Source organism: Scyliorhinus torazame, chromosome 13 (genome assembly GCF_047496885.1).
Source record: "Scyliorhinus torazame isolate Kashiwa2021f chromosome 13, sScyTor2.1, whole genome shotgun sequence".
Classification (NCBI taxonomy): Eukaryota; Metazoa; Chordata; class Chondrichthyes; order Carcharhiniformes; family Scyliorhinidae; genus Scyliorhinus; species Scyliorhinus torazame.
Window position 1 is genome coordinate 69,503,725 of NC_092719.1, and position 11,484 is coordinate 69,515,208.

Sequence of the window (11,484 nt, forward strand, 5' to 3'; positions counted from 1 at the left end):
CCTCCGTGTAACCGAACTGGCGCCGGAGCGTGGCGACTAGGGGCTTTTCACAGTAACTTCATTGCAGTGTTAATGTAAGCCTACTGGTGATAATAATAAAGATTATTATTGTGATTAAAGAGTTTCTTAGTGACCGAGCCATTCTGAAGAAAGCTAGTTATTTCCAGTGAGATCCAGTCTGCTGGTGCTGTAGTTGATTTGTCGGAATACTGCCCATTACATTTGCTAAGAAATGTCTGTTGATTTTTGCTTTGTAAAAGCAGTGTTTTCTCTAAATATTATTTCATAATTTTGGCATGTAAGCTGTGCCAGCTTGTCTCAGTTGGTCATACCCTCCCCTGGATTGCTAGAATTTGGTTTGGAGCTCCACATCAGGAGCTAAAACAGATGTCCTAGGCCAGCACTTTGTGGCACTGCTTTGTGACACTGTCAGGAGTGCAGTGCTTCAGGTAAGGTATAATACTAATGCCCAGCTGCGGAATCACATTGGTGTTAAGATCTCCTATGACGCTATTTGAAGATGAATAAGAAGTCGTCATCCTGTCCTGACCTGTGTTTCTCCCATACCCAACTCTGCCAAAAAATGGTTTGCTGATCATTGAGCCTTGTTGCTGGGTGTAGATAGTTACCAATGCAGAATGACGGACACCTTTCTTTGCGTTAGTCACTGATCCCAAAATGAATTAATTGTGCAGAATTGCGACACATCAGAGACATGACCAGCTTTTCAACCAGAAGTAATTTTGCTTCTGCATTTGCTATAAGATACTTACAGTGGCAGGACTCGGTGCCTCCACCGCAATGAGGTGCATTTTCTTTTAGTGTGAAGGTGAACTTAACTCTTCATTTTCCACTGAAACTTCTTCCTCTTTATGTACTGGGATCACGTTTTTGACGACCATGTGAAGAAGAATGTTTGTTGGTGAAGAGAGGTTAAATATGTCCGAGCTGGTGCCTGTCGGCAATTTAAGAAGGTGCATCATCTTTAGTTACAAGACTCATGTACAAAATGGCTGTTCAAACGCCCCTTCTTCGGAAAGTAACCACTGCGATCGACTTTGGTGGAGCCATTGATTCTTCATTTTTTTTCTCTGCCTCTTTCAACCCATTTATCCATCCAAACAATTTTCATTGGACGCCATGGGCCAATCCCTTTCTTTGATGCCTCCCATCATTACTTTTAACTCGACCCATCCACATCTCCTCACACTTTCTGTTGCTCATGGGCAAGAAAATACATATTTTTAGTTTTGAGCTCATCAGGACAAACACAAGAACGCCAAATTTCAAACGCGAACCACAATTTATATAACAGGATAAAAAGGTGCTGATTGGTTGGCAGATTAATTCTGATTAGCTGCAGCGCCGCCATGGAAAATGCAATGGGGAACTATAGGTTTACCAAGCCCCTGGGTCATTCAAGAAAGGTGCAAGACTTGAACATATTCTTTTGCTTGCAGAGTTGGGTCCCGGTGTATGAATGTGTGTCACTTCTAGCAAGCATGAATGAGCCAACTGAGCAGTAACTGCCCTCGACCGATCATCTTTGATGGGTTGTTAGTGTAACTATTAGCACGCTCCGGATTGTTCCGCAAGTGCTGCCCAGTCGCAGAATCGTATGTGAAGGTAGAATTTTTGGGTGTTGCCAGCATGGGCTGATTGAGTGCGATCTGGACTCTGCAGGGTTCAGAAAAAGCAGCTTCCAAAATCTAGAAGATGAGGGTGATTCTCTTCTTAAGTAATTCTGAGGCTGTGGCCATCATGGCAAGGCTGACATTTATTGTCCGTCCCTCCTTTCACCGATAAGGTGAGGTGATTTATTTTTTTACCTTTGTTTGACCATTTCAGGGAACAGCTAAGATTTCATCATCTTCGTGGAGGTACCGGAGCCATTTATAGGTCAAACCAGATACAGGCAGCACGTTTCCTTCCCCGAAGAACAATTGACGAACCAGTTTAAATTTTGCAACAATGGTCACCTTATCATCAAGTTTACTGATCCTACATTAATTCCAGATGAGCACTGTTGCTTCGCAGCTCCAAGGTCCCAGGTTCGATTCCCGGCTTGGGTCAATGTCTGTGTGGAGTCTGCATGTTCTCCGTATCTGCGTGGGTTTCCTCCGGGTGCTCCGATTTCCTCCCACAAGTCCCGAAAGACGTGCTCTTAGGTGAATTAGACATTCTGAATTCTCCCTCTGTGTACCCGAACAGGTGCTGCAATGTGGCGACTAGGGGCTTTTTACAGTAACTTCATTGCAGTGTTAATGTAAGCCTACTTGTGACAATAAAGATTATTATTATCATCATGTTTTGAGGCTGAAATCAAATTCTCCAACAGACGTGCTGGGATTTGAATTCCTGTTCTGGGGAGTACAGGTCCAGCAACATAACTACCATGTTACCATAACATTTCAAGCAGTAATTGAACTCCTTTTATAGCAGTAGACTTGGCTAAGTGGCAGACTTTGCTTTACCTGCAGAAAACAGTAAAGATACATAATTTGAATATTGATTTTGCATTTGACGTGGTTGTTATCTTTTGAGTGTCGACTTGCCTCAGTGACAGCACTCTTGTCTTTGAGAGCTCACCCCACTCCAGGACTCAAGTGTATCATCTAGCCTGATCCTCCAATGCAGTACAGGGAGGAATGTTTCGCAGTCTGTGCCACCATCAATTACATGAAAGGGAAACAAAGAGTTGTGTTTAAATGGCACTTTACGCAACCACTGAACATCCCAAAGCACTTTGCAGCCAGTGAAGTACAGCCGAACATCTGAATTAGGAGCAGGTCACTTGACCCTTTGAGCCTGCTCCATCTTTCAATCACCAATCTCATTGTAACCTCCCACCTGTCCCTGATAACCTTTCACCTCCTTGATTATCATGAATCTATCTAATTAATTTTAAAATAATCTTTATTAGTGTCACAAGTAGGCTTACATTAACACTGCAACAAAGTTACTGTGAAAAGCCCCTAGTCGCCACATTCCGCTGCCTGTTCGGGTACACGGAAGGAGAACTCAGAATGTCCAATTCACCTAACAGCGCGTCTTTCGGAACTTGTGGGAGGAAACCGGAGCACCCGGAGGAAACCCACGCAGACACAGGGGGAACATGCAGACTCCGCACAGACAGTGACCCAAGCGGGAATCGAACCCGGGACCCTGGCACTGTGAAGCAACAATGCTATCCACTGTGCTACCGTGCCGCCCATAGCTCTGCCGTATAAATACACAAAGATTCTGCTTCCACTGCCTTTTGAGGAAGAGTTCCAGAGACTTGAGACTCTCAGAGAAAATATTTCTCCTTATCTCTGTTAAATGGGCGACCCATTTTCTTTTTTTAAACAATGAACCCCCAAGCTCTAGATTCTCTCACAAGAGGAGACATCCTCTCCACATCCCAGCTGTCAAAACCTTAAAGGTTTCAATCAAGTCGCCTCTCCAGTGGATAGATGCCTAATCTGTCCAAACTTTCCTCATAAGGCATGGAGCCCATTCCTGGTGTTAGGCAAATAAACATTCTCTGAACTGCTACTAACGCATTTACATCTTTCCTTAAATATGAAGACCAATGCTCTACCCTGATTTTGAAGTGTAGTCACTGTTGTAATGTAAGAAAAGCCGGCAGTAATTTGTGCACAGCAAGCTCCCACCAATAGCGTTTCTATAATCACCAGATAACCTGCTACTGTGATCTTGATTGAGGTATAACTATTAGCTGGGGGCAACACCCCTGCTGTTCTCTGAAATAGTGCCATTAAATCTTCTATATCCACCCAAGCAGGCAGGCGGGGCCTGGGACAGGTTATTTTTTAAAATTAATTTATGGGATGTGTGCATCATTGACTAGGTCAGCATTTATCCCTAATTGCCCTTAAGAAAGTGGTGATGATCTACCTTCTTGAGCTGCTACAGTCCATGTGGTGTAGGTAGACCTACAGTGCTGTTAGGGAGGGACCCGGCAGCAGTGAAAGATTGATGATAGATTTCCAAGTCAGGATGGTGTGTGACTTGGAGGGAAAGTTCCAGTGTATTGTTCCGAGATATCTGCTGCCCTTGTCCTTCTCGATGATAATGGTCGTGGGTTTGGGACGTGCTGCATAAGGTGCCTTGGCGTGTTCCTGCAGTGCATCTTGTAGATGGTACACACTGCTTCGTCGATGGTGAGGGGAATTGCGGTGGGGCGAGCCCTTGCGGTCCATTTGACTGGCTTGGGTCTACCGCCCGGGGGTTCGTGAACCCTGGCTGATGGGGGCAATGCGTGGGGCCCTGGTAGCAGGGTCCCTGGCAGGGTGGACCATGGAGCCCGAGAGTGAAGAGCTGTTAGGTGACTCTATGCCTGTGGATAGTTCACCCTTACTTGTGAGCAATAAACCCTTGTTCCGTTACACTGGAAGTCTCCCTTGTATTGCCCCGAGCTACCACAGGAGTGAATGTTTGTGGATGGGGTGTTGATCAAGCAGGCTACTTTTGCCTGGCTAGTGTTGAACTTCTCGAGTGTTGTTGGAGCTGCACATGTCCAGGCAAATGGAGAGTATGCCATCACACTCCTGACTTGTGCCTTGTAGATTGTGGACAGGCTTTGTCAGGAAGTGAGTTACTCACTGCAGAATTCCCAGCCTCTGATTTGCTCTTGCAGCCACAGGATGTGTATGGTAGTTTAACATCTCATCCAAAAGACACAGCTCCTCTCGCAGTTCAACTCTCCCTCAGTACTGCACTGGAGTATCAGCCTTGATATTTGTGCTCAGGCCCTGAACCTGGAATCTTGTGATTCAGACAAAAGTGTGCTACCAACTGTGCCCGGGCTGGTACAAGAGTTGGTGCCCCGCTGAGGAGGATGAAATATACCTATGACACTTCTTGTTATCGAGAAGCAGTGACATCTGCCTGCTCCTGACCAAGATCCAACTCTCTCTATCAAAACCATTAAAACCAATTAAGTGGTCACATCAAGCTGTTTGTGGGGTCTTACTGTGCACAAATTGATTGCCACGTGACCGGTATCCAAAAGTAATTCGGCCATTGCCGGCACTTTGGAGAGATCCCGAGCAGTGGAAGACGACAGTTCCCTGCAGTTCTCGGAGAGGATTAACGATTATTAAAGAAAATTGAGCATCACGCCAACTTTCAGAATTAATACCAAGTTTAGGGGTGAAATTCTGCAAACCTTTACTTGGACCCTGACATCAGAAAAGTTTTTATTATCCTGTGAATTGGAATTGGGTTTTCCAACGTGAAGACTTATGACCTGAGGAGCCAACCCTGCACTGAAATGTGTAGCTTAACATGTTCTGTACCGCCTTCCTTCCTCACCACTGGCATTGGTCAGTAGGAAGAAGAGACGCAGCAGCCTATTACTGATTGAACTGTTTTTTTTACTTGCAATATCACAGACAGCTGAGATCCCGATCAGTCTTCATCCAGAGGAAGGATAATCTAGCGAGGAGGCCCATAAGGTCAATCAACAATTCAACGCCAATGGAAATCTACACCATTGCCCCTAAAAGTGGAGGCAAGAGAAGCTTGGTAAGAATTAATTTCTGGAAAGGTAGGATGTTAAAAGCTGCCACTTCCAAGGATCGACTCTTCGAGTCACGGATAGCATGGTGGCACAGTGGTCAGCACTGCTGCCTCACAGCAGCAGGGTCCCAAGTTTGATTCCAGCCTTGTCTATGTGGAGTTTGCACATTCTCCCCATGTCTGCGTGGCTATCCTCCGGGTGTTCCCGTTTCATCCCGCAACCCAAAGATGTGCAGGGTCGATGGATTCGCCATGCTAAATTGAACCTGAGTGTACAGGGATGGTTAGGTTACAGGTGTAAGACAGGTGAGTGGACCTAGGTGGAGTGCTCTTTCAGAGGGTCGACACAGACTTGATGGGCTGAGTAGCCTTCTGCACTATAGGGATTCTATGATTAATTTATTGTCACTGAAGGAAGCTTGTGAGTAACCGGGTAGTGCAATGTTAAAACTCCCAGATAGTAAGCGATCTCCTGTTTTTCCTCTTCTGACAGAATACTGATCAAAACCAGCTGAAGGACCTGAATGCAAAGAGCCAGCCGATGAATGAAGGGACAAGAGCAAAACGAATTAGATTGGAGCCAAATGCCACCATCAGGTACAGTAATCTGAATCGATCCTTTATTTGAAGGTTTTCTGTTGTTGCACAGTATGCTGCTTGGCTCTTTCCTGTTGTATTAAACCAAAATCCCACAAGTGTATTCAGGGACCTCTTTTAAACTTAAAAAACTTATTGCAATGAAAGGTTTTCAATATTTTTGAGCACTTTAAGCATATTGACGGTATTTCCACTAGATGGCTCCAAAGCGCATACATCTGAATTTAAGTCTGGCACTGCCAGTTTCTACACTGCAGTATCTGCACTGCCAGTTTCTACACTGTAAAATCAGCACTGCCAGTTTCTACACTGCAATGTCTAGACTGCCAGTTTCTAGACTGCAATATCTGCGCTGCCGGTTTCTGCACTGCAATATCTGCACTGCCAGTTTCTGCACTGCAATATTTGCACTGCCAGTTTCTACATCGTAATATCCGCACTGCCAGTTTCTGCACTGCAATATCTGCACTGCCAGTTTCTACACTGCGATATCTGCACTGCCAGTTTCTGCACTGCAATATCTGCACTGCCAGTTTCTACATCGTAATATCTGCACTGCCAGTTTCTGCACTGCAATATCGGCACTGCCAGTTTCTACACTGCAATGTCTGCACTGCCAGTTTCTACACTGCAATGTCTGCACTGCCAGTTTCTACACTGCAATATCTGCACTGCCAGTTTCTACATCGTAATATCTGCACTGCCAGTTTCTACACTGCAATATCTGCGCTGCCAGTTCCTATGCTGCAATATCTGCACTGCCAGTTCCTATTCTGCAATGTCTGCTCTGCCATTCCTAGGCTGCAATATCTGCACTACCAGTTTCTGGGCTGCAATATCTGCACTGCCAGTTCCGAGGCTGCAATATCTGCATTGCCAATTTCTACATTGCAATACCTGCACTGCCAATTTCTACACCACAATATCTGCGCTGCCAGTTTCTGGACTGCAATATCTGCGCTGCCAGTTTCTGGACTGCAATATCTGCGCTGCCAGTTTCTACACTGCAATATCTGCGCTGCCAGTCTCTAGACTGCAATATCTGCGCTGCCAGTCTCTCGACTGCAATATCTGCGCTGCCAGTTTCTGGACTGCAATATCTGCGTTGCCAATTTCTACACTGCAATATCTGCACTGCCAGTCTCTAGACTGCAATACCTGCGCTGCCAGTTTCTGGACTGCAATATCTGCGCTGCCAGTTTCTAGACTGCAATATCTGTGCTGCCAGCTTCTGGACTGCAATATCTGCGCTGCCAGCTTCTGGACTGCAATATCTGCGCTGCCAATTTCTACACTGCAATATCTGCGCTGCCAGTTTCTAGACAGCAATATCAGGACAGTGGAGGAGGAGGTGGACATGGTGGTGATATTTGGGGTTTCAGAGAAGCCGGAGCTCATGGAGAGGAGGAAGGCCGATGTCATGGCCTTCGCTGCCCTGATTGCACGGCTGGAGTGACGATCGGCATCGCTACTGGGGGTAGCAACATGGTTGTGTGACCTGTACGACTTCCTGCGGTTAGAGAAGATAAAGTATGAGTTAAGGGGCTCAGCAGGGGAGTTTGAGAAAAGGTGGGGGGTGTTTGTGACCGTGTTTGAGGAGTCGTTCGTCGCAGGGATGTGATGGGATGGGGGGGGGGGGGTGAAAAAGGAGGAAAATCTGTACAAACTGTATAGTTGATTGTTGGGAAGAATCTTTCCCGGGATGTTTATTTGCTGTAACTATTTTGATACGAGTTTGAAAAAAATGCGTTTTTAAAAAAAAAATATCTGCACTGCCAGTTCCTCGACTGCAATGTCTGGAGTGTCAGTTCCTATGCTGCAATATCTGCAGTGCCAATTCCTAGACTGCAATACCTGCATTGCCAGCTCCTATTCTGCAATATCTGCATTGCCAGTTCCTAGGTTGCAATATCCGCAGTGCAAGTTCCTCGACTGCAATGTCTGCGCTGCCAGTTTCTAGACTGCAATATCTGCCCTGCCACTTCCTACACTGCAATATCTGCGCTGCCAGTTTCTGGACTGCAATATCTGCGCTGCCAGTTTCTGGACTGCAATATCTGCCCTGCCACTTTCTACACTGCAATATCTGCACTGCCAGGTTCTGGACTGCAATATCTACGCTGCCAGTTTCTAGACTGCAATATCTGCGCTCCCAGTTTCTAGGCTGCAATATCTGTACTGCCAGTCTCTAGACTGCAATATCTGCGCTCCCAGTTTCTAGGCTGCAATATCTGTACTGCCAGTCTCTAGACTGCAATATCTGCGCTCCCAGTTTCTAGACTGCAATATCTGCGCTGCCAGTTTCTAGACTGCAATATCTGTACTGCCAGTCTCTAGACTGCAATATTTGTGCTGCCACTTTCTACACTGTAATATCTGTGCTGCCAATTTCTGGAGTGCAACATCTGCGCTGCCTGTTTCTAGACTGTAATATCTACAGTGTCGACTTGTAGGGTGCAATAATGTGGTTGAAGCAAACAGTTCTGTTGAAGGCGGTTCACCACCACCTGCTCAAGGGATATGAGTGAGTCATGAATTCTGGCCTCACTCGCAATGCTCACAATCCAAGAACACATTAAATAATACTGCTTGGTTTTCCACTGCAAGCACAGACTTGTGAATTGTCCCTCTTGTCCAATTCCTTCAATACCACACTGCTGTTTACTTAATTGATTCCGGGCTCTTGAGCATTCAATTAACCTTTGCTCAGTTCTTGTGTACGTTCAAGGCTCTGATCAATGGGTATTTTGCACCCTGGGAAATCAGGTGGGAAAGTTGAGTGGAGGTCAAAGGCGAACCACAATACAATTGAAAGGTGGAGCAGGTTTGAGGAGCTGTTTAGGCAACTCCCGTTCCTGCTCGTTAAATTTTTTTATGTTTGATGGGGAAAAAAACACAACTACCCACTCTGTCAGCCGGAGAAAATTCAGAAGATCTCATTCGTGGGCATGTGGAGCAACACCCATAGCGTTCAGGGTCTGAAGACGGTGTCGCCAATATAACTGGGTAACAACACTGAGCAGTTCATTGCATGCAGCTGTGCAGGGAATAACTGTTAATTTTGTAGATGCAGCATCTTACAATAGTGCAGCTCAAGGGGGGAACCATTCCCCCGCATGGTCTGCATCGATTTTTTTCATAGGGTAGCCCAGTAATGCCATTCCAATCCTCTCTACCCATTTCCCTTTTATTTTATCCAACTTCACGCATTTATCCGGTTTCTTTTTGTTAAGTCTATAATTGATTCTGTACTTACTACCTGAACCGGCCGTGCATTTCAAGTCTTGCTGCATAAAACAAAAATAAAATTCTCATGTCGCTTCTGGGCTTTCTTTTTGCCCCCTAACCCTAAACCACTGGCTATCAGCCCTCCCGCCACCAGGAACAGCTCCTCGTTGATTTTATCTGAAACACTCATGATTTTGAACACCTCTAGCAAATCTCCTCACAGGCTTTCTCTGCTCTGAAGAGAACAGTCCTTATTTTACATATACTGTGAATTGTATCGTCTGGCCAGAGTTTCCATTGGTTCTCGTCATGTGGTTACCCACAAAGGGTCATTTTGGTCCATTTTGAAAAGCACAGAGAATCATCACCATGCTTAGAAGTTTCAAAATCAAAATATTGGCCAGTGCATAGTGTAGTTTTCTGGTCTGCCCAATATGAAGTGCATACTCCTGTTGCCTGTGGACTTATCAAACTCTAATGTTGATTGGTAGTAGTGAACCCAGTGGATACATCTGGGGTTTAGCCCATTGAAATCACACAGCTTTCCAATACAGACCATCATTGTAGTGCTATCTGGAGCCCAATTTGATGTTCCAGCCCCTTTTGATGCTCTTGCCCAATTTGATGCCCCTGATCTTTCCTGAGCAATGCAAAATCTTCCAAAGGCTTGGCAACCTGATTCACTGGGAAGTCTAATAATGTGGTGAGTGTTGTTGCCTTAAAAGGCACTGCCAAAGTTTCTGTTGGGTCACTGTGTGACTTAAGTGCTATTTTTTGTGGGTTCCAGTAGCCACAGCAGAAGCCCCATATAGCCACCATCTTCCAGATCCTCGGGATCTTTTCTCAATGAAAATGAAATGCATTGGTCACACGGATTGTCTAGAGAGAGGGTTAAGTGTTTGGAATATATGAGTTAGGTGTTTAAGTAGTCAGTAGATTCCCCCAATAGTTTGTGAGGACGCATTTGGCCTACATTTGTTTCTACCTTTCAGCATAAGGAAAGCTACAGCTTTTGCTCCTTGCCTCAGTCTTCTGACAGAATGATAAAAGAGACTTTTACAGTCACGTTGCGACAGTTTCTGCTGCTCCATGGCTTCACTTCACACGAGAGAGTAGCTGAGCCTCCCATAGCCAGAAGATCCCACACTCAACATTGGAGTGTAATGCATTGGTTCATCTAGGGTAGAATTAGGATCAGGGTAATTAACCTTAATGCCACCGCATTGAGGATCTGAGGGAAGGGGGGTGGGATTTCATAGAATTTACAGTGCAGAAGGAGGCCATTCAGCCCATCGAGTCTGCACCGGTTCTTGGAAAGAGCACCCTACCCAACCCACCTCCACCCTATCCCCGTAACCCAGTAACCCCACCCAACACTAAAGGGCAATTTTGGACACTAAGGGCAATTTAGCATGGCCAATCCACCTAACCTGCACATCTTTGGACTGTGGGAGAAAACATTCAACTCTTCAAAGTTAGCGACACTGGAATTCCAATGCACATTGACACTCACCAAATCTTGCGGGTGAAAAGTGATCTTTTATGTGAAATTCTTAAAAGATGATCAATTTTGAGCCAAACCGCAGCAAGTCATCAATGACTTTGAGAGTGGAGAAAATTGTTGAAACAAAACAGAATAATAGTGTGAGGGATAAAAGCAAATTACTGCGGATGCTGGAAACTGAAACGAAAGAGAAAATGCTGGAAAATCTCAGCAGGTCTGGCAGCATCTGTAGGGAGAGAAAAGAGCTAACGTTTCGAGTCCGATGACTCTTTGTCAAAGCGAACAGACAGAGAAAGTGGGAACTATTTATACTGTGGAGTGAGAATGAAAGATGAGTCATAGCCACAGAAACCCAGGGAAACCGGGTGATAATGGCCACAGAAACTAAGGGGAATGAATGCTAATGGCAGTCCCCAGAGAGAACAAAAGATGTGAAAGGCCAAACAGCAGAGACACTAACATCAGCGGATGAACTGTGGATGTGAGGGGAGGGGAAGGGGGAAGCAAAGAGGAGAAAGGTTAAGGAGAGGTGGATACGATTGTGGGGGAGGGGGGGATTAAATATATATTAAGAAAGACAGAAATGGTAAAAGACAGATAAAAAGAAATGGGATGAAAACAAATGGGTC

The 11,484-nt window shown here is 45.4% G+C and overlaps 1 protein-coding gene across 2 annotated transcripts in view; it reads left to right on the forward strand.

Moving 5' to 3' along the window:
* The window catches only part of arhgef39 (Rho guanine nucleotide exchange factor (GEF) 39), a 127,310-nt gene that overhangs the window by 110,106 nt on the left and 5,720 nt on the right, over positions 1-11,484 (forward strand). For both annotated transcript variants that reach the window (XM_072471733.1, XM_072471734.1), the window contains exons 11-12: positions 5,400-5,532; positions 6,020-6,123. In XM_072471733.1, the coding sequence (XP_072327834.1) occupies positions 5,400-5,532; positions 6,020-6,123 (237 nt within the window). The remainder of the gene's footprint in view (positions 1-5,399; positions 5,533-6,019; positions 6,124-11,484) is intronic.